At 47.5% G+C, this 23,594-nt stretch overlaps 2 protein-coding genes across 2 annotated transcripts; both read left to right on the forward strand.

The window, feature by feature from the left end:
* The first annotated feature begins 331 nt into the window (after positions 1 to 331).
* On the forward strand, positions 332 to 721 carry LOC147081891 (histone H2A type 2-C-like). The gene has a single exon (XM_085980604.1). The coding sequence runs from the start codon at positions 332 to 334 to the stop codon at positions 719 to 721; it is 390 nt and encodes a 129-aa protein (XP_085836730.1).
* Positions 722 to 10,402: 9,681 nt separating this feature from the next.
* On the forward strand, positions 10,403 to 10,828 carry LOC147081892 (histone H2A type 2-C-like). The gene has a single exon (XM_085980611.1). The coding sequence runs from the start codon at positions 10,403 to 10,405 to the stop codon at positions 10,805 to 10,807; it is 405 nt and encodes a 134-aa protein (XP_085836737.1). The 3' UTR covers positions 10,808 to 10,828.
* Positions 10,829 to 23,594: the final 12,766 nt, after the last annotated feature.

Below are 23,594 nucleotides of genomic sequence, written 5' to 3' on the forward strand. Positions count from 1 at the left end.
AGGTGCTGCCGAATTGCAGGTAAGTCCGCTTCCACTTCGTCGCCACTGTAGTGTCCGTGTGTAGATAAAGATACTGAAGACAGGAGTTGGTTCATAGGTATTTACTAAGCAAGTCTGGGGGGTGGGTTTCTAAAGGATATACACAATACACAGGCTTATATAGCCCAAGTGGCAATTACCGACATTACGCACACCTGGGGCTCTTAAAGGCACATACACCATAATTGCTCTTAAAGGCACATACACCACATCTGCATTCATCCAGAAGGTATAAGAAGGGCAGATGTCGGAGGAGACTTTCATTATTTCTCTGACCATGTTGATTGTGGAAATGTCTGGAAGAGGAAAAACTGGCGGTAAAGCTCGTGCTAAAGCCAAGTCTCGCACATCCCGGGCCGGACTGCAGTTCCCCGTGGGCCGGGTTCACAGGCTCCTGCGAAAGGGCAACTACGCTGAGCATGTGGGTGCCGGAGCCCCGGTCTACATGGCTGCTGTGCTCGAGTATCTGACCGCTGAAATCCTGGAGCTGGCCGGCAACGCTGCCCGCAACAACAAGAAGACCCGCATCATCCCCAGACACCTGCAGCTGGCCATCCGCAACAACGAGGAGCTCAACAAGCTGCTGGGAAAGGTGACCATCGCTCAGGGCGGGGTGCTGCCTAATATCCAGGTGGTGCTGCTGCCCAAGAAAACCAGCAATGCCAGCTCCAAGAGCAAGTAAAGCGGACAAGATTCAATCTAATAACCCAAAGGCTCTTTTCAGAGCCACCCACTTTATCTGAAAGGACTGGTTCCTGTCGATCAATTGATCACAATTGTCCTAGAGCTAGTTTTATATTAAAACATTACAGTAGTTGCCCTGGAATTATCCTGACCTGAGATGACTCGTTTATATCCCGGTCACTCTCTGTCGAATGTTTAGAAATCTAGATCAACAAACACTGCCATGCGTTGGCTGTTAATATTCTTTACATACACAAATATATATGCAGAGGAGAAAACCACAAATAACCTTCAACATAACCCCAGCCGTCGTTGAACATGTTGGAGGGAGCAGAATAGAAACAGGATTTGAGGACAGTATAAATATGGAAAGGGTTTTAATTCAGCATTCCAGTATTTGAGATTGTGGTGAATGCAGAATCTGATTGGATGCGTAAAGAAGCCTATCGGAGAGATAGAGAACAAAGGAAATTGACAACGCTTCCAATAAACCAATCACAATCCTTGCCTTTAACCATCCCTCATTAGCATAGCTGTGTGGGACGGACTGTGGGGCTGCCTATATAATACGAGCTCGGAGCACCATTTGCTTAAATTGTTTCCTGATACTGAACGAGACGATGGTTGACGAGAAGAAATCAGCTGCCAAGAAGGGCGCCAAGAAAATTGTGAAGAAAGTGGTGCCAAAGGGCGGCAAGAAGTGCAGAAAGTCGAGGAAGGAGAGTTACTCCATCTACATCTACAAAGTGATGAAGCAGGTTCACCCTGACACCGGCATCTCCTCCAAGGCCATGAGCATCATGAATTCATTTGTGAACGATATTTTCGAGCGCATCGCGAGTGAGGCTTCCCGCCTGGCCCATTACAACAAGCGGCACACCATCAGCTCCCGGGAGATCCAGACCGCCATGCGCCTGCTGCTGCCCGGGGGGCTGGCCAAGCACGGGGTGTCAGAAGGGACAAAGGCGGTGACCAAATACACCAGCTCCAAGTAAAACTCCACGCTGCCCTGAAAGAACAAACCCAAACCACAACAGCTCTTTAAGAGCCACCCACAATCTCTCTGAAATATCTACACAGTCGCATCTCCCTTTACACTCAATTTACTGTAATTATTTCCTGAAAAAGTTTGAGAACCTTAAGTTCTTAGCAGTAGATGTAGATTTGAATTTTCAAATAAGCAGTTTTAAATTCTTGTTCGACATTAGCGTCACTGCTGAATTTCCCGCCCAGTAAAAACTGCAAACACGATCCCAGGTAGCTTTTTCCCTTTGTTCTCAGACCTGTTCATTTACAGCACCTGCCACCGAATTAAGAGCTTGTTCTCGGGGTAAGACTCAGATTCCAGTCACATCGTTCTGTCTCAAGGCGTTTTCAAATTTTAAAAATAAATGTTGGGGGTTTGTTAACCCGAGACTTCTTGCAGTAACAGCCCAGAATGGGAGCTTTAACAGAGACTGGAACCGAGTCAATTTGAACACTGTCCCTCTTCTCTTTTCACAGGACTCCCGGTTCTGCTTTCACTCCCGCCTGTACAAAGGATCGATCGATAATCATTGAAACCTCACTTTTACAAAGATTGAGCTGGAATGTGTCCGGTTACAGAATCAGTAGAGGTTGATTCCTGCCCATTACATTCTGAAATTGAACACGCAAATTGTAATGTATATACCTTTAAGGGGGGAACTACTTTTTACAGCTCATGTATACTGTAGTACCGGCAGTGACCACACCTGTATATAGCACTGAGTAGTAATCTGTACAGTCCAGTTCCAGAGTGAGCCACATTGAGTAAACACCTGTTGTACCGTTCTCCTGCAGTCTGTGTCTTACTACTGACGGACACAACATTGGCGATGAGGCAAATTCAATCCTACCTGCAACCCTGCATCACCTCCCAGGGAGTCGTTCCTGGAGACCAGTAGATTGGAGGTCAAGGCCAGAGACACGGGCGTCGACCACAGGCAACCGCCCAGTCATCCAGCAGAGACTCGAGAATTGCGGGGGAGGCTGTTGAGAGCCGGGGTTGGCGTTCCAGTTGCGGTGGTCCAGCGAAACGGGCTGGCAACATGTAGTGCGCAGAACCTTCCCGGACAGCGGCGGGCTGGAGCCCGACGGAGCGGCACAGCAAAGGGCCAAGCAGCATCAATGGGAGAGAGACAGAGAGGGCAGAGTGCACAGGGCACAGCCGGTGTTCAGGGGCCGAGCAGCATTGAGGAGAGGGAGAGAGACCCGCAGAAACCCGCGAGGCACCACTTTTGCCAAGAGGACCGCCGAGAGCGGCATTGGCAGCAGCGCAGGAGAAGCGCACGAAACCTACAGGGCGCCACCATTGCCACGAGGACCGCCGAGAGCGGCGTTGGCAGCAGCGGGGGAGGAAGGAAAGCATGGGAGACGCCATTTTAAGCCATTTTAAACCACACCCAAAATGCCGAAGAGTGGCAGTATCACCGCATTTGACAATGAAGTCAAAGATTGGACTACATATGTCGAACAAATAGAGGTATACTGCAAGGCAAATGAGGTGTCAGATGACAAGAAAGCGCCGGTATTGTTAAATTTAATGGGTGCAAAGACGTATGGCTTATTACGAAATCTAGTAACCCCAGCGAAGCCAGTGGAAAAGAGTTTTGGAGACATAGTGACGATACTAAAGGAACATTTAAACCCCACACCGCTGCTGATAGCAGAAAGATTCAAGTTTCACAAACGGAACCAGCATAAGGATGAAAGCAATGCTGAATATTTAACAGAACTGCGCAAACTATTGAAACACTGCCAGTTTGGAACGGGACTGGCAGATACCTTAAGGGACAAGTTTGTGTGTGGCCTTTAAAGTGAAGGAACCCAGAAATGGCTTTTATCTGAAAAGGACCTTACGCTGGACAAGACTTTCAGCATTGCGGTATCATATGAAGCAGCAGCACGGGGAGCTGCAGAGATACAACAGAGACCGCAAGAATATGGCACAAATGAAATGTCATACAGAGCAGAGAAGTGCTATCGCTGCGGCAGAACAATACACGACCACAATGATTGCTGGTTCAAAGACAAAGTGTGCAGACAATGTGGAAAAGTAGGACACATAGCACGAGTCTGCAGGTCGAGAAAGAAAGCCAGCAATAAGAAATCTCCAAAAGAAAAGTACAAGAAGGTACATAAGGTGATGGAGAATAGTGCAGATGAACAAAAGAGTGATGCCAACTCCGAAAACAGGGAGCTGAGTTGTCTGAAACTACATAACGTGATCAAAACGGAGGATCACCGAACCATTTGGGACACTCTCAAGATAGCAGGAGTCATAGAGTCATAGAGTAATACAGCACGGATAGAGGCCCTTCGGCCCATCGTGTCCGCGCCGGCCATCAAGCCCTGTCTAATCTAATCCCATATTCCAGCATTTGGCCCGTAGCCTTGTATGCTATGGCATTTCAAGTGCTCATCCAAATGCTTCTTAAATGTTGTGAGGGTTTCTGCCTCCACAACCCTTTCAGGCAGAGAGTTCCAGACTCCAACCACCCTCTGGGTGAAAAAGTTCTTTCTCAAATCCCCTCTAAACCTCCCGCCCTTTACCTTAAATCTATGCCCCCTAGTTATTGACCCCTCTACTAAGGGAAAAAGCTCCTCAGCATCCATCCTATCTATGCCCCTCATAATTTTGTACACCTCAATCATGTCCCCCCTCAGCCTCCTCTGCTCCAAGGAAAACAAACCCAATCTGCCCAGTCTCTCTTCATAGCTGAAGCGCTCCAGCCCTGGTAACATCCTGGTGAACCTCCTCTGCACCCTCTCTAACGCGATCACATCCTTCCTGTAGTGTGGCGACCAGAACTGCACACAGTATTCCAGCTGTGGCCTAACCAGTGTTTTATACAGCTCCATCATAACCTCCTTGCTCTTATATTCAATGCCTCGGCTAATGAAGGCAAGTATCCCATATGCCTTTTTTACCACCTTATCCACCTGTTCCGCCGCCTTCAGGGATCTGTGTACTTGCACACCCAGATCCCTCTGACCCTCCATCTTGCCTAGGGTCTTTCCATTCATTGTGTATTCCCTTGCCTTGTTAGTCCCCCCAAAGTGCATCACCTCGCACTTTTCCGGGTTAAATTCCATTTGCCACTGTTCCGCCCATCTGACCAACCCATCTATATCGTCCTGCAGACTGAGGCTACCCTCCTCGCTATTTACCACCCTACCAATTTTTGTATCATCCGCGAACTTACTGATCATACCCTTTACATTCATATCCAAGTCATTAATGTAGACCACAAACAGCAAGGGACCCAGCACCGATCCCTGTGGTACCCCACTGGCCACAGGCTTCCAGTCACAAAAACAACCTTCGACCATCACCCTCTGCCTTCTGCCACTAAGCCAGATTTGTATCCAATGTGCCAAGGCACCCTGGATTCCATGGGCTCTTACCTTCTTGACCAGCCTCCTGTGCAGGACTTTTTCAAAGGCCTTACTGAAATCCATGTATACCACATCCACTGCGTTACCCTCATCCACACACCTAGTCACCCCCTCAAAAAATTCAATCAAATTAGTCAGGCATGATCTTCCCTTGACAAAGCCATGTTGACTATTCCTGATTAATCCTTGCCTCTCCAAGTGGAGACAAATTTTGTCCCTCAGGACTTTTTCCAATAATTTTCCTACCACTGATGTTAGGCTCACTGGCCTGTAGTTCCCCGGTTTCTCCCTACTACCCTTCTTGAATAATGGTACTACATTAGCGGTTCTCCAGTCCTCTGGCACATCCCCTGTGGCCAGAGAGGTCCTGAATATATGTGTTAGAGCCCCCGCAATCTCCTCCTTTGCCTCACACAGCAGCCTGGGATGCATTTCATCCGGGCCTGGGGATTTATCCATTTTTAGGCCAGCTAAAACCGCCAATACCTCCTCCCTCTCGATGTTAATATGTTCGAGCATATCACAGTCCCCCCGCCCTATTTCTATGTCTACATCGTCCTTCTCCATAGTGAAAACAGATGCAAAAAATTCAGTTAGAACCCCTCCTACATCTTCCGGCTCCACACACAGTTTGCCACTTTTGTCCCTAATGGGCCCTATTTTTTCCCTAGTTATCCTCTTACCCTTAATATACTTATAAAACATCTTCGGATTTTCCTTTATTTTGCTCGCCAGTGTTATTTCATGGCCCCTCCTTTATCTCCTAATTTCTTTTTTAAGTATCCCCCTGCACTTTTTGTACTCCTCTAGGGCTTCCTCCGTCTTTAGCCTTTTGTATCTACCAAAAGCCCTCCTTTTTTTCCTAATCCATTCTCGTATATCCCCTGACATCCAAGGTTCCCTGTGGTTTTTGGAACCACTCTTGACCTTTACGGGAACATGTTGCCATTGTATGATCTCAATCTCCCTTCTGAAAGCCTCCCATTGCTCCGATGCGGATTTTCCTACAAGTAGCTGATCCCAGTCCATTTTGGCCAGATCCTGCCTTATCCTATTAAAATCGGCCTTCCCCCAATTTAGAACCTTTATTTCCGGCCCATCCCTGTCCTTTTCCATGACCACCTTAAATCTTACCATATTATGGTCACTATCACCAAAGTGCTCACCTACTAGCACTTTTTCCACTTGGCCGGCCACATTCCCTAGAATTAGGTCCAGTACCGCCCCCTCTCTTGTAGGAGTCCAGGTAAAAATGGAATTGGACACAGGATCAGCCCTAACAGTCATAAACCGACGGGACTATGAGCGGCTATTCTCACACATACCCTTGAGAGACACAAAAATTATTTTGAAGATGTACACGGGGCAAAAAAGTCTACCCCAAAGGAAAAATAAGGGTGACCATTATATATAACGGTAAGGAAACACCAAAACTAGACCTGTATGTATTGCAAGATGGAGGACCACCATTACTGGGATGTGAATGGATCCGGAAAATACAGCTGGATTGGCATTCCATACAAGCACTGACTGTGGCTGCCAAAAAGGATGATGATGTCACACCTGGGCGACTGTCAAAGATCCTAACCAACGCACAAGAAGTGTTCCAGCAAGGACTCAGAACACTAAAAGGCATGACAGCAACAATTAAAATCGAAGAAAATGCAAGCCCAAATTTTTTTAAGACCTTATGCGATCCTCCCAGCTGTCGAAGCAGAGCTGGAGAGTTTGGAACATTCAGGAGTACTGTCCAAGGTAGACTGGAGTGAGTGGGCTACACCCATCATCCCTGTGATGAAAAAGTCATTGAGCAGCACGCCTGGGGAACCAAGGAAGGTTCGCATCTGTGGGGACTTTAAGGTAACAGTGAACCCAGTCCTTCACACTGTGCAATATTCACTTCCACGGATTGAAGATATTTTTGCCTCGCTATCTGGAGGGAAATGCTTCACTAAGATTGATCTGGCCCAGGAGCATCTGCAAATGGAGGTAGAAGAAGCATCAAAAAAATACCTCACAATCAACACCCATAAAGGTCTTTACCAATACAACCGGCTGGTATTCGGGGTAGCATCAGCTCCGGCTATTTGGCAAAGGGCAATGGAACAAGTCCTGCAAGGGATCCCAGGGACCCAGTGTTATTTGGACGACAGCCTGGTCACGGGCAAAAATGACAGTGATCACCTCGCCAACCTGGAGCAGGTGCTCACTAGATTGAAGGAATATGGGCTCCGAGCTAACCGCCCCAAATGCGAGTTTTTAAAAAACAGATCTCGTATTGTGGCCACGTTATCGATAAAGAGGGGTTACATAAGTTCCCAGAGGAGATTGAGGCAGTAGTCAAGGCTCCAGCACCGGAAAACGTCTCACAACTGAGGTCGTTCCTCGGGCTGGTAAATTACTACCATAAGTTCTTGACAAATTTGTCTACAATACTACACCCACTGAACACCCTACTGCAAACTGGAGTGCCATGGAAGTGGAGTGACGTATGTAAACGAGCTTTCCAGAAGAGCAAATCACTAATCACATCGAAAGAGGTATTGGCCCATTTCAACCCAGCACTACCAATTCGGTTGGCGTGTGATGCGACACCCTATGGCATTGGAGCGGTGCTGTCGCAAAAATTCTCGGATGGCTCAGAGAGGCCAATAGCCTTTGCGTCATGATCACTAACCTCAGCTGAGCGTAACTATGCCCAAATTGAGAGGGAGGCCCTCCGCCTAGTGTGGGGAGTGAAAAAGTTCAATCACTATCTGCACGGGCAGAAATTCACCTTGCTGACTGACCACCAGCCTCTTGTCTCCATTTTTAATCCAAAGAAGGGCGTTCCGGTGATGACTGCGCAATGACTACAAAGATGGTCACTCTTTCTAGGGCGCACCACTATGAGTTTGAATATAAGGGCACGAAACAGCATGGAAATGCTGATGGGCTATCACGCCTGCCACTGCCTACTGCGGAGGAAGCACCAGCAGTGGATCCTGTTGAAATATTTCATTCGACTATAGTTGAATACCTACCAGTAACTAACGCTCGTATAGAAAAGGAGACCCGAAATGACCCGACACACTCTCGGGTATATGATTTGATGGTGAAGGGATGGCCAGCACATGGTGACTCACTGTTGCCAGCATTCTCGACAATAAGAGAACAGCTGTCAGTGTGCCGGGGGACCTTGATGTGTGGATCCCGAGTGGTAATTCCACCCAAGTTAAGGGATAGAATGCTCAATGAGCTTCATGAGGGTGATCTGGGAGGGGTAAAAATGAAAAGCCTTGCCAGGGCTTATGTGTGGTGGCCAGGAATCGATAAACAAATTGAGGACCTGACCAAGAGCTGCTCAGGATGCCAGAAAGTCCAAAATGCATCACCACATGCCTCTCTACACCCATGGGAGTGGCCCTCATCTCCATGGCAACGGGTGCATATTGATTTTGCTGGTCCATTCATGGACTCAATGTTTTTAATAGCCGTGGATGCGCACTCGAAATGGCCAGACGTCATCAAAATGTCCTCCACCACTATGGAGAAAACTATTGCAGTCCTACGGACCATTTTTGCCAGGAACGGCTTGCCAGAACAGATTTGCTCCGATAACGGACCACAGTTTGTGTCCGAAGAGTTCCGGAGGTTTATGAAAAAGAATGGGGTAAGGCATTACACATCCGCCCCGTATCATCCAGCCACAAATGGATTGGCTGAGAGGTTCGTACAAACCTTTAAGAAGGCAATAAAGGCTATGTACAATGACAACATTCCGCTGCAGCACAAGGTGGACAATTTGCTGTTCACCTACCAGAATGCGACACATGCAGTCACCAACCAGGCCCCGGCCATGATGTTCTTTAACCAAAGGTTAAGATCTCACCTGGATTTGCTCAGAGCAAATGTACGAAGAGATGTTGAGAGTAAGCAATTCCAGCACATCCATGAGAAGCCAACAAGGAGCTTCAATGTAGGGCAACCAGCCTTGGCCCGCGACTACCGAACAGAAAAATGGCAGCCAGGAACGATATGCACACGGCAGGGCCCACTAATGTACACAGTGGATGTTGGGGAGAACATTGTGAGACGCTACATCATTACATAAATTTAAAACAGAAATAGACAGTTTCCTAGAAGTAAAGGGAATTAAAGGTTATGGGGAGCGGGCAGGAATTTGGACATGAGTCTAGGTTCAGATCGGTCATGGCCCTGCGGGTAGCGGAGCGGGCCCAGGGGCCGTGTAGCCTGATCCTGCTCCTATTTCGTGTGTCTAATTCTGTTAGATTCAGGAGATGGTTCTGTGATAGTGGATTGGCGGTTAGGATCAGATCAGCCATGATCTTATTGAATGGCGGAGCAGGCTCGAGGGGCCGATTGGCCTACTCCTGCTCCTATTTCTTATGTTCTTATGTTCTTAAGTCAACCCCATGCCTCGCCCATACGTACCTGGTGAGGAACCCGACGTGCAGGTCGCATCTACCCCAGAAACAGTAGCATCGGAAGCTGATGACCCAACCGACGACAGGGGGCCAGAATCGCCTCCGCACCAAGAGCAAGACACTCGGGAAAGGCGCTATCCAGAAAGGATCAGGAAGCCTCTCCAAAGACTGAATATATAAATGGACTATTTTCAGCTAACGTTGTATGTTAAAAGTGTTAATTGTAATTAGTTTGATATTCAATTGTTAAATGAGTGTTATGGTACTGTTAATCTAAAAGGGGAGGAATTGTAATGTATATACCTTTAAGGGGGGAACTACTTTTTACAGCTCATGTATACTGTAGTACCGGCAGTGACAACACCTGTATATAGCACTGAGTAGTAATCTGTACAGTCCAGTTCCAGAGTGAGCCACGTTGAGTAAACACCTGTTGTACCGTTCTCCTGTAGTCTGTGTCTTACTACTGATGGACACAACACAAATAATCCTGATTGTCACAGCCTGGAATGTGCAAGAGAAATATGGAATAAGACAAACGGGAATAAAACGTGTTTGGAAATCTTTGGCTAATGGTGAATTTATTAACATAATCCTCAGTTTAAAAATTATTGGCGAGGCTTTTGAAATTTAAAATATCATTGTGGATCTGACTGTTCAGGCATTTATTTCCGCCCTCTTTTCATTGGTGGGAAAAGCAGACTGTGATTGGTCACCGGAAAGCACCAATGAAATTCACCACAGAGCGACCAATCAGAAGTACGCTGACTGCATTCATCCAGAAGGTATAAGAAGGGCAGGTGTGGGAGGAGACTTTCATTATTTCTCTGACCATGTTGATTGTGGTAATGCCTGGAAGAGGAAAAACTGGCGGTAAAGCTTGGGCCAAGGCCAAGTCCCGCTCATCCCGGGCCGGACTGCAGTTCTCTGTGGGCCGGGTTCACAGGCTCCTACGAAAGGGTTACTACGCTGAGCGTGTGGGTGCCGGAGCCCCGGTCTACATGGCTGCTGTGCTAGAGTATCTGACTGCTGAAATCCTGGAGCTGGCCGGCAACACTGCCCGCGACAACAAGAAGACCCGTATCATCCCCAGACACCTGCAGCTGGCCATCCGCAATGACGAGGAGCTCAACAAACTGCTGGGAAAGGTGACCATCGCTCAGGGCGGGGTGCTGCCTAATATCCAGGCGGTGCTTCTGCCCAAGAAAACCAGCACTGCCAGCTCCAAGAGCAAGTAAAGCGGATAAGATTCAATCTAATAACCCAAAGGCTCTTTTCAGAGCCACCCACAGTTTCTAGGAAAGGGCTGGTTCCTGTTCTGTCCTATGGAGCACAGATAGCCCGGAATTAATTTAACATTTTAAATCTGTGCAATTAAGCTGCGAGTTTCTTGATCAGAAATGACCCTCAGCCATTTTCAGTTATTAACGCGACACTCTGTCGATCATGTAGGAATCTAGATCCACAAACACTGCAGCGAGATTGCTGTAAGCGGAAAATCAGATCAGTTATTCAATATAGAGAGAGACTGGCTTCAGAGAAAAATAAAACAAACAGAATCTTAACCTGAGAGTGGCCGTCTTTGAACACATTGTGGGAAGAGCCGAATATAAATGGATGTTAAAAACTGAATATAAAGGGAATGAGCGTTTGATGGGCTCGCCATTTCTTATTGGGCAATAATTCCACAGGGAGAAGTAAACACATTGATCCAGACAATTTTTCCCTGCTAACTTGCAGAAAGGATGGAACAGAATTCCAACTCTGGTTAAATGAAAATATTCCAATTAGTAACTGAAGTTCCCACCTGTTCCCGCATTAAGAGTTGGTTTTAAAGGTGAAATTCAGACTTCAGGCACCTCGTTCTCCCTCTCGGATCTATCCCGGTATGTGGAGTGGGATCAATTTACTATCAGAACTCCCACTTATAGTTTCCGACTGGTCGGGTGCAGTCAGTCTACTGGGCAGCTCACTCACATTTAAACCTGGATCATACGCGCACCGTCAGATATTCACTGCCCCACTGTATAAATCCCCAGTTACATTAACACTGCACGACCTGCACGATGTGTAAACAGTCCAGTTTACCTTTGCGCCGATCGCAGCTCTTTCCTTTGTTGATTTGGTGGCTCTTAAAAGAGCCGTTGTTGTATTTGGTGCTAAAGCCTGGATCCGGGCAGGGTGAGTTTAGGCGCGCTCCCCGCGGATGCGGCGGGCCAGCTGGATGTCTTTGGGCATGATGGTGACTCGCTTGGCGTGGATGGCGCACAGGTTGGTGTCCTCAAAATGCCCCACCAGGTAAGCCTCGCTGGCCTCCTGCAGGGCCATGATGGCCGAGCTCTGGAAGCGCAGGTCGGTCTTGAAGTCCTGATTGATCTCCTGCACCAGGCGCTGGAAGGGCAGTTTGCGGATCAGCAGCTCGGTGGATTTCTGGTAGCGGCGGTTCTCTCTCAGAGCCACAGTGCCGGGTCTGTAGCGATGGGGTTTCTTCACTCCGCCCGTGGCTGGAGCGCACTTCCGGGCCGCTTTGGTCGCCAGCTGTTTGCGAGGAGCTTTCCCTCCGGTCGATTTGCGCGCTGTCTGCTTGGTCCTGGCCATTTTCTGAACCGAACTCAGCACAATCTGGAACACACGGACTGTTAATGCGAAGTCTGCTGTGTGTCCGCCTTGTTATACTCAGTGAGGGACCGCCCCGAGCACTGATTGGCTGGACACTGGCGCCCACCCACTTTAAACCCAACTCTGACCAATCAATGAAATGCTGCAAACGCAGGCCCCGATTGGCTGAGCTGGGATTAATTGCCCATTTCAAAAAGCCCGCCAATTTTAGTGCAGGAAATAACCGCTTTGACACAAATCGATTTTATTTTGCACATATTGAAATGATCATTACCAGAATCATTGAACGTTTTAAATGTAACTTCCTGGGCTTGGTGCTTTGGGGCTCTTCCCATTGCTCACACTCTGGGCTGTTGACAGAAACATAGAAACATAGAAGATAGGAGCAGGAGTAGGCCATTCGGCCCCTCGAGCCTATTCCGCCATTCAATGAGATCATGGCTGATCATCTAAATTCAGTACCCTGGCCCTGCCTTCTCCCCATATCCCTTGATCCCTTTAGCCTTAAGAAATATATCCAACTCCTTCTTGAATATATTTAATGAACTGACCTCCACCGCCCTCTGTGGCAGAGAATTCCACAGGTTCACCACTCTCTGGGTGAAGAAATTTCTCCTCACTTCAGTCCTAAATGGCTTACCCATTATCCTTAGACTACGACCCCTGGTTCTGGACACCCCAGCCATCGGAAACATCCTTCCTGCATCTAGTCTGTCCAGGCCTGACAGAATTTTATAGGTTTCGATGAGATCCCCTGTCAATCTTCTAAACTCCAGTGAGTATAAGCCCAATCGACACAATCTCTCCACATACGTCAGTCCTGCCATCCCAGGTATCAGCCTGGTGAATCTTCGCTGCACTCCTTCCATGGCAAGGACGTCCTTCCTCAGATAAGGCAACCAAAACTGCACACAATACTCTAGGTGCGGTCTCACCAAGGCCCTGTACAACTGCAGCAAGACATCCTTGTTCCTGTACTCGAACCCTCTTGCTACGAAGGCCAACATACCATTTGCCTTCTTAACCGCCTGCTGCACCTGCATGCTTACCTTCAGCGACTGGTGCACAAGAACACCCAGGTCTCTTTGCACTTCCCCTTCTCCCGATCTATTGCCATTCAAATAATAATCTGCCTTCCTGTTTTTGCCACCAAAGTGGATAACCTCACATTTATCCACATTATAGTGCATTTGCCATGTTTCTGCCCAATCACCCAACTTGTCCAAATTGTACTGGAGTTTCACAACATCCTCCTCACAGCATACCCGCCCACCCAGCCTTGTGTTGTCTGCAAATTTGGAGATATTACATCCAATTCCCTCGTCCAGATCATTAATATATATTGTGAACAGCTGGGGTCCTTGGACCGATCCTTGCGGTACCCCACTAGTCACTCCCTGCCACTCGGAAAATGACCCATTTATTCCAACTCTTTGCATTCTATCCGCCAACCAGTTCTCTATCCAAGTCAATACCTTGCCCCCAATCCCATGTGCCTTAATTTTGCACGCTAATCTCTTATGCGGGACCTTATCAAAAGCCTTCTGAAAGTCCAAATGCACCACATCCACTGGTTCTCCCTTATCTATTTTACCAGTTACATCCTCAAAAAATTCCAGCAGATTAGTCAAGTACGATTTACCTTTTGTATATCCATGTTTGTTAGATCCGTATGTCAATGGAGACATGGAATGCAGGAGTTGATTTAACAAGTGCTTACTGAACAAAGTCTGAAGGTGAACTAACTAAACAAGACGCTACACAGGCTTATATACCCGAGTGGTCACTACTGGTACTACAATATACAGGGGCTTCAAAAACATAGTTCCTCTTAAAGGTACATACAATACAATTCCTCCCCTTTTAGATAAATAGTACATAACATTTTAAGTAATCATTAAATAACATTTTTACAAGAATAATAATCTACACATTTGCTGAAGTTAGTCAATTACAAATTCAGTCTCTCTGGAGGCTTCCTGACTCGGTCCGGATCATGCCTCGGGGGTGTAGTAGGTTTTGGTGGTGTAGTAGGTTCTTTTGGCAAGGTCGATTCGGCTTCAATGCCAGTGTCGGGTTCATCTGGTTCCAGTATCACCGGATCGGAGGTAGATACTATGGGTATCTCTGCTTCATCACTAGGCGTATAGAGTTGTGGTGTAGGTTGTCCTTTTTCGGATGACTCTATGATCTGGTCAGCATGGCGCCTTATTATGCTTTCTCCAATGTCCACGGTATACATCAGCGGTCCTAGTCATGTGCAAATAGTTCCAGGCTGCCATTTCTCGGTACGGTAGTCCCGGGCCAAAACTGGTTGACCTATCTGGAAGGTTGTAGTTGGCCTTTCATTCATGCTTTGAAATTGCCGGTTCTCTACGTCCCTTCTGACGTTTGGCTTGACCAAATCCAGCCGGCATCTTAGTGTTCTATTGAAAAACATCATGGCGGGGGTTTGGTTTGTAACCACATGTGTTGCATTCCTGTACGCAAACAAGAAGTTATCTACCGTATGTTGTAGATTTATGGCTTCATTACCCATGGCCTTTATGGCCTTCTTGAAGGTCTGGACAAACCTTTCAGCTAATCCATTGGTGGCGGGATGGTATGGGGCGGACGTGTAGTGCTTAACCCCATTGTTTTTTAAGAACTTCCTGAATTCTTCGGACACAAATTGTGGTCCATTATCAGAACAGATCTGTTCAGGCAGCCCATTCCTGGCAAATATGGTCCTTAATACTGTGATGGTTTTTTCCGTGGTGGTGGAGGACATTTTTATTACCTCCGGCCACTTGGAGTGTGCATCAACCGTGATTAAGAACATTGAGTCCATAAATGGACCAGCAAAGTCGATGTGTACCCTTTGCCATGGAGATGAGGGCCACTCCCATGGATGTAGAGGGGCTTGTGGTGGGGCGTTTTGGACCTTCTGGCATCCTCGACAGCTCTTGGTCATATCTTCGATGTCTCCATCGATACCTGGCCACCACACAAATGCTCTGGCTAGGTTCTTCATTTTCACTCCACCCAGATGCCCCTCGTGAAGCTCCTTTAGCACTTTATCCTGGAGTTTGGGTGGAATCACCACTCTGGATCCACACATCAAGGTTCCTCGGCACACTGACAGCTGTTCTCTTCTTTGCGAGAATGCTGGCAACAGTGGTTCACCATGTGCTGGCCATCCCTTCACCGTTAAATCGTAGACTCGTGAGAGAGTCGGGTCATTTCTCATTTCCTTTTCAATGGTAGAATTTGTTACTGGTAGACATTCCACTATGGTTCAGTGGAACATCTCCACTGGGTCCACTGTAGGTGCCTCTTCTACCGTTGGCAACGGTAGGCGCGATAAACCGTCAGCATTCCCATGCTGTTTTGATCCTTTGTATTCTATGTCTATTGGTGTGCCCCTAGGAAAAGGGACCACCTCTGTAGCCTTTGCGCTGTCATAATGGGAACGCCCTTTTTAGGGTTGAATATGGAGACGAGGGGTTGATGGTCAGTCAACAAGATAAATTCTTGTCCGTGTAGGTAATGGTTGAATTTCTTCACTCCCCACACCAGGCTGAGTGCTTCCCTGTCGATCTGGGCATAGTTACGCTCAGCTGAGTTCAATGAGCGTGACGCAAAAGCTATCGGCCGCTCCGAGCCATCAGGGAATCTATGCGATAATACCGCTCCTACGCCATAAGGGGATGCATCGCATGCCAGTCTGATTGGCAGTGATGGGTTGTAATGAGCCAACACTTCCTTGGACGTGATCAAGCCTTTGCAATTATGGAAGGCACATTTACAGTCTTCGCTCCATTTCCAAATTACTCCCGTTTGTAGCAGTGCGTTAAGAGGGTGCAGAACAGTTGACAAGTTTTGTAAAAATTGATGATAGTAATTTATCAATCCCAGGAACGACGTTAATTGTGAGACATTTTCAGGTGCTGGGGCTTTTATGACTGCTTCAGTTTTTTCAGGTGACTTATGCAACCCTTCTTTGTTAATTATATGGCCACAATATGATAATTGTTTCTGGAAAAATTCGCACTTGGGGCGATTTGCTCGTAGGCCCCGTTCTCTCAGCCTAGTGAGCACCTGCTCCAAATTGGCAAGGTGCTCATTGTCATTTTCTCCTGTTACAAGGATGTCGTCTAGGTAGCATTGAGTCCCTGGAATCCCTTGCAGGACTTGCTCCATAGCTCTTTGCCAGATAGCTGGAGCTGATGCTACTCCGAAAACCAGTCGATTGTACAGGTACAGGCCTTTGTGTGTGTTTATCGTGAGATACTTTTTAGAGGCCTCCTCAACCTCCATCTGTAGATATGCCTGTGCCAAGTCAATTTTGGTGAAACATTTCCCTCCGGATAGTGAGGCAAAAATAACTTCTATCCTCGGAAGAGGATACTGTACCGTGTGAAGGACCGGGTTTACAGTCACCTTGAAGTTCCCACAGATGCGAATTTTTCTCTGTTCTTCAGATTTATCATTATTCAACGTTTTCTTCATGACCGGGACGATGGGTGTTGCCCACTCGCTCCAATCTACCTTGGATAACACGCCTGCCTTTTCCAAATTCTCCAGCTCTGCCTCGACTGCTGGACGAATTGCGTATGGCACCGACCTTGCCTTAAAAAACTTGGGAATTGCCGCATCTTCTACTTTTATTGAGGCGGTGACGCCTTTCAAGGTTCCTAGTTCCTGTAGAAGCACTTCTTTGGCATTGGCCAAGATGTCTTTTAATCGTTCAGGTGACGTCATCATCATTTTTTTTCTTACTGGTCACCGTCAGTGCCTGAATGGAGTGCCAGTCTAAACGTATCTTCCTGATCCATTCACGTCCCAACAGCGGTGGACCACCATCTTGCAGAATGTATAAATACAACTTCTGTATTTCCTTGCCGTTGTATACAACAGGCACCCATATTTTCCCTCTGGGGTATACTTTCTGCCCCATATATGTCTTCAAGATAATGGATGTGTCTTTCAAAGGTATATGCGGAAATAGCTGCTATCGTGAGGGTAACCCAAATGGTCTGGTAATCTTCTTTGGCAATTACATTATGTAATTTCAGACAGCTTAGTCTCTTGTTTCTGGAGTCGCTATCACTCTTCTGGTCTTCGGAGCTACTGTCCATCATCATTTGTACCTTTCTGTACTTTTCCTTATTGATTTTTTTTCTGTCAGTGGATTTTTTGTTTCCAGATCTGCATACACGTGCAATGTGTCCCATCTTTCTGCATTGCCTGCATGCTTTGTCCTTGAACCAGCAGTCCCTCTGGTCATGGGTGGATCAGCCACAGCGATAATATCTCTCGAAACCTCGTGTCATTTCATGGGTGCCGAAGTCCTGTGGCTTAAAGGCTTAAAAGGGAGCAGTCAGAGGCACCGAGGCCCACAGCCCCGAGAACGGAGAAGCAGCGGACCTGCGCGGGAGCAGCCCGAGGCGGCTGAGTATAAGAGGGAGCAGTCAGAGGCACCGACCAATCCAGGTTCCAGGAGAGAGGTAAAAAGTAATCCAAGTGTGACGTCACCAGGGAGCAGGTAAGTGATTGGTTGGTGAGTATTTCTCTCTTTTCAATACAAGCTTGAATTCTGTGGTGTTAAATTTCTGTGGTGTAGTGGGGATAGTTGGTAAATAAAGCGCCCTAGAGTATACCTGTAACTGGGGTATTGAATAAATTTTGAAATTAATTAAAGGAGTAAGTCATGGCAGGAGAGTTCAGACCCGTGTTCTGCTCCTCTTGCTCCATGTGGGAAGTCAGGGATGCTGCCAGTGTCCCTGACGACCATGTGTGTGGGAAATGCATCCAGCTGCAGCTACTTGTAGGCTGCATTGCGGCGCTCGAGCTGCGGGTGGATGAATTTTGGAGCATGCGCGATGCTGAGAGGCTCGTGGATAGCACGTTTAGCGAGTTGTTCATGCCTCAGGGTAGGGCAGCACAGGGGGTGACCATCAGGTGGAGCAACAAAGGCAGGCAGGTAGTGCAGGGAACCCCTGCGGACATCCCCCTTTCAAACAAGTATACCGCTTTGGATACTGTTGAGGGGGATGACTCACCAGGGGAAGGCAGCAGCAGCCAACTTCCTGGCACTGGGGGTGCTCCTGCTGCCCAGGAAGGGGGGAAAAAGAATGGGAGAGCAATAGTGATAGGGGATTCTATAGTAAGGGGAACAGATAGGCGTTTCTGTGGCCGTAGACGTGAATCCAGGATGGTTTGTTGCCTCCCTGGTGCCAGGGTCAAGGATGTCACTGAGCGGCTGCAGGGCATTCTGGAGGGGGAGGGTGAACAGCCAGTGGTCGTGGTCCACATTGGTACCAACGACATAGGTAAAAAGAGGGATGAGGTCCTGCAGCAAGAATTTAGGGAGCTAGGTGAAGGATTAAAGAGCAGGACCTCAAGGGTTGTAATCTCTGGATTACTCCCGGTGCCACGTGCTAGTGAGTATAGGAATAGGAAGATAGAACAGATGAATGCGTGGCTAAAGGGATGGTGCAGGGGGGAGGGCTTTAGTTTCCTGGATCACTGGGTCTGCTTCTGGGAAAGGTGGGACTTGTACAAGTCGGACGGTTTACACCTGAACCAGAGGGGAACCAATATCCTTGCGGGGAGGTTTGCTAGCACTGCTGGGGGGGGGGGGTTTAAACTAACTTGGCAGGGGGATGGGGTACAGAGTGGAGCTATAGTAGGGGGTGATTTACAGCCAAATACAGAGGGAAAAACAAGTCAGCTGGGAAGGCAGAGCAAATATGTGAAGGCAAAAGAGAATATGGCAGGGCTGGAAGGCATTTATTTTAATGCAAGGAGTCTTGCAAATAAGGTGGATGAACTGAAGTTGTTGTTGAACACATGGGAGTACGATATTGTTGCTATCACGGAGACATGGTTGAGGGAGGGTCAGGACTGGCAGCTCAATATTCCGGGGTATAGAATCTTCAGGCGAGACAGAGGGGGGTGTAAAAGGGGAGGGGGTGTTGCAATATTAATTAAGGAGTCAATTACTGCTGTAAGGAGGGATGATATATTAGCGGGTTCCTCTAATGAGGCCATATGGGTAGAACTTAAAAACAAAAAGGGGGCAAGCACTTTGCTGGGAGTGTACTATAGGCCCCAAACAGTCAGGGGGAGATAGAGGAACAGATATGTAGGCAAATCTCAGAAAAGTGCGAAAATAATAGGGTAATAATAGTGGGGGATTTCAACTTCCCCAATATAAATTGGAATAGTCAGAGTGTGAAAGGCTTAGAGGGTGCAGAATTCTTAAAGTGCATCCAGAAGAGCTTTTTGAGCCAACATGTAGAAAGTCCTACAAGAGAGGGGGCGGTACTGGACCTAATTCTGGGGAATGTAGCCGGGCAAGTGGTGGAAGTGTCAGTAGGAGAGCATTTTGGCGACAGTGACCATAATTTGGTGAGATTTAAGGTGGTCATGGAAAAAGACAAAGATGGCCCGGAAATAAGGGTTCTAAATTGGGGGAGGGCCGATTTTAATATGATAAGGCAGGATCTGGCCAAAGTGGACTGGGAGCAGCTACTTATAGGAAAATCCACATCAAAACAGTGGGAGACTTTCAGAAGGGAAATAGAGAGAGTACAACACCAACATGTTCCTGTAAAGGTCAAGGGTGGGACCAACAAGCAAAGGGAACCTTGGATGACAAGGGATATACAAAAATGCATTAGAAATAAAAGGGGGGCTTTTGGCAGTTACAAAAAACTAAAGACGGAAGAAGCCCTAGAGGAGTATAAAAAGTGCAGGGGCATACTTAAAAAAGAAATTAGGAGGGCGAGGAGGGGCCATGAAATAACACTGGCGAGCAAAATAAAGGAAAATCCTAAGATGTTTTATAAGTATATTAAGGGCAAGAGGATAACCAGGGAAAGGGTAGGGCCCATTAGGGACCAAAGTGGCAATCTGTGTGTAGAGCCAGATGATGTAGGCAGGGTTTTAAATGAATTTTTTGCATCTGTGTTCACTATGGAGAAAGACGATGCAGACATAGAAATCGGGCAAGGGGACTGTGACATACTTGAACATATTAGCATCGAGAGGGAGGAGGTGCTAACGGTTTTAGCAGGCCAAAAAGTGGATAAATCCCCAGGCCCGGACAAGATGTATCCCAGGCTGCTGTGGGAGGCAAAGGAGGAAATTGCAGGGGCTCTGACACAAATTTTCAGAACCTCTCTGGCCACAGGGGATGTACCAGAGGACTGGAGAACAGCTAACATAGTACCATTATTCAAGAAGGGTAGCAGGGATAAACCAGTGAATTACAGGCCAGTGAGCCTAACATCTGTGGTAGGGAAATTATTGGAAAAAATTCTGAAAGACAAAATTAGTCTCCACTTGGAGAGGCAAGGATTAATCGGGGATAGTCAGCATGGCTTTGTCAAGGGTAAATCATGTCTGACAAAACTGATTGAATTTTTCAAGGGGGTGACTAGGTGTGTGGATGAGGGAAATGCTGTGGATGTGGTTTACATGGACTTCAGTAAAGCTTTTGACAAAGTCCCGCATAGGAGACTAGTCAAGAAGGTAAGAGCCCATGGGATCCAGGGTGCCTTGGCGCGTTGGATCCTAAACTGGCTGAGTGGCAGGAGGCAGAGGGTGATGGTCGAAGGTTGCTTTTGTGACTGGAAACCTGTGTCCAGTGGGGTACCTCAGGGATCGGTGCTGGGTCCCTTGTTGTTTGTGATCTACATAAATGACTTGGATGAGAATGTAAAAGGTATGATCAGTAAGTTCGCAGATGACACGAAAATTGGTGGGGTGGTAAATTGCGAGGAGGAAAGCCTCAGGCTACAGGATGATATAAACGGGTTGGTCAGATGGGCGGAAAAGTGGCAAATGGAATTTAACCCTGAAAAGTGCGAGGTGATGCATTTTGGACGGACAAATAAGGCAAGGGAATACACAATGAGTGGTAGGACCCTAGGAAGTACAGAGGGTCAGAGGGACCTTGGTGTACATGTACATAGATCCCTGAAGGCAGCGGAACAGGTAGATAAGGTGGTTAAAAAGGCATATGGGATACTTGCCTTCATTAGCTGAGGCACGGAATATAAGAGCAGGGAGGTTATGATGGAGCTGTACAAAACGCTGGTGAGGCCACAGCTGGAGTACTGTGTGCAGTTCTGGTCGCCTCACTATAGGAAGGATGTGATTGCTTTGGAGAGGGTGCAGAGAAGATTCACCAGGATGTTACCTGGGATGGAGCGCCTCAGCTATGAAGAGAGGCTGGACAGGCTGGGGTTGTTTTCCTTGGAGCAAAGAAGGCTGAGGGGGGACCTGATTGAGGTGTACAAAATGATGAGGGGCATAGATAGGGTAGATAAAGAGGAACTTTTCCCCTTAGTAGGGGGGTCAATAGCAAGGGGGCACAGATTCAGGGTAAGGGGCAGGAGATTTAGAGGGGATTTGAGGAGGAACATTTTCACCCAGAGGGTGGTTGGAATGTGGAACTCAATGCCTGAAAGGGTGGTAGAGGCAGGAACCCTCACAACATTCAAGAAGCATTTGGATGAGCACTTGAAATGCCATTGCATACAAGGCTATGGACCAAATGCCGGAAAATGGGATTAGATTAGACAGGGCTTGATGGCTGGCGCAGACACGATGGGCCGAAGGGCCTCTTTCTGTGCTGTAAAACTCTATGACTCTATGACTATGACTTTTGCTGTATCTCTGCAGCTCCTCTTGCTGCTGCTTTGTATGATACAGACACACTGAAAGCCGTGTCCAGTGTCAAATCTTTCTCAGAAAGTAGTCTTTTCTGTGTTCCTTCATTTAGGAGACCGCAGACGAATTTGTCTCGTAGAGAATCTGCCAGTCCTGCCCCGAATTGGCAGTGCTTTGACAGCTTTCTTAATTCGGTGAGGTAATCAGCATTACTTTCATTCTTGTGCTGATTCCTCCTGCAGAATTTGAATCGTTCCACTATCAGCAGCAGTGTTGGGTTTAAGTGCTCCTGTAGGGTATCAACAATCTCCTTAAAATTCTTGTCCATCGGTTTGGCTGGAGTGATTAAGTTTCGTAACAGCCCGTATGTCCTTGCACCCATCAGATTTAGAAGTACCGATGCCTTTTTATCATCCTCTACTTCATTCGCTGTGCAATATACCTCCACTCTTTCCACATATGTGGTCCAATCCTCTATATCACTATCGAAAGCAGTAATATTGCCAGTCTTAGGCATCCTGAAAATCAAAAATGGCGCCTCCCGCGCTTTCCTTTCTTCCCTGCCAAGAAAAAATGGCGCCTCCCGCGCTTTCCTGCCGCTGCCGCTGCTGACAACGCTGTTCTTCGCGGTTTTTATTTACACAGATATTTTTAATAGTTGGAGACTCGTTCCCACCGGACTCTCTGGGACTTTTCCCTCCCTCTGCTTGGTCCGAACGCCGACCTGCTTTGCAGCGCCGGCCATCTCCTGAGTGCTCCACCCTCCGTCTCTGTTTGCCTCTGCCTTCCGACTCGCTGCTTGGCCCCGCTGCAGAGCCACCCGATCGATCCCCAGCCCGCCGCCCAGGAAGGATTAGTGCAGTACCTGCCACCAGCCCGGCTAGCTGGTGAACTCAGTTTTTTTTTGGTTTTTTTTTTCTTCGACCTTCATCTGAGGAATCAATCTCCTTGAGGTGCTGCCGAATTGCAGGTAAGTCCGTTTCCAATTCGTCGCCACTGTTGTATCCGTGTGTTAATGGAGACACGGAATGCAGGAGTTGGTTTAACAGGTGTTTAATGAACAAAGTCTGGAGGTGAACTAAAAGATACGGGACGCTATACAGGCTTATATACCCGAGTGGTCACTACCGGTATTACAGTACACAGGGGCTCTTAAAGGTACATACACTACAACTAACGACAACAAAAAAGCTACTAAGGAACAGTACAGGAAAGTACAAAAGCTGACAGACAGTAGTTCCGAAGACCAGATGAGCGATAGTGAATCCGGGAACAAGAGACTAAGCTGTCTCAAACTTCACAACGTAATCGCAAAAGAGGATCACCGAACCATTTGGGTCACCCTCACGATAGCAGGGTCCCAAGTCAAAATGGAATTGGATACAGGATCAGCTCTGACCGTCATGAATCGACAAGACTATGAGCGGCTATTCTCACACATACCCTTGAAAGAGACATCCATTGTCTTGAAGACGTATACGGGGCAGAAAGTACACCCCAGAGGGAAAATAAGGGTGCCTGTCGAATACAACGGCAAGGAAATACAGAAATTGTATCTGTACATACTGCAAGGTGGTGGACCACCGTTATTGGGACATGAATGGATCAGAAAGATAAATTTAGACTGGCACTCCATTCAGGCACTGACGGTGGCTGGTAAAAAGGATGACGACGGCACACCTGGATGATTGTCAAAAATCTTGGCTAACGCCAAAGAGGTATTTCAACAGGAACTGGGAACTC

This window comes from Somniosus microcephalus, unplaced genomic scaffold (genome assembly GCF_052327205.1).
Source record: "Somniosus microcephalus isolate GS21.2 unplaced genomic scaffold, FLI_Smic_1.0 scaffold309, whole genome shotgun sequence".
Lineage (NCBI taxonomy): Eukaryota > Metazoa > Chordata > Chondrichthyes > Squaliformes > Somniosidae > Somniosus > Somniosus microcephalus.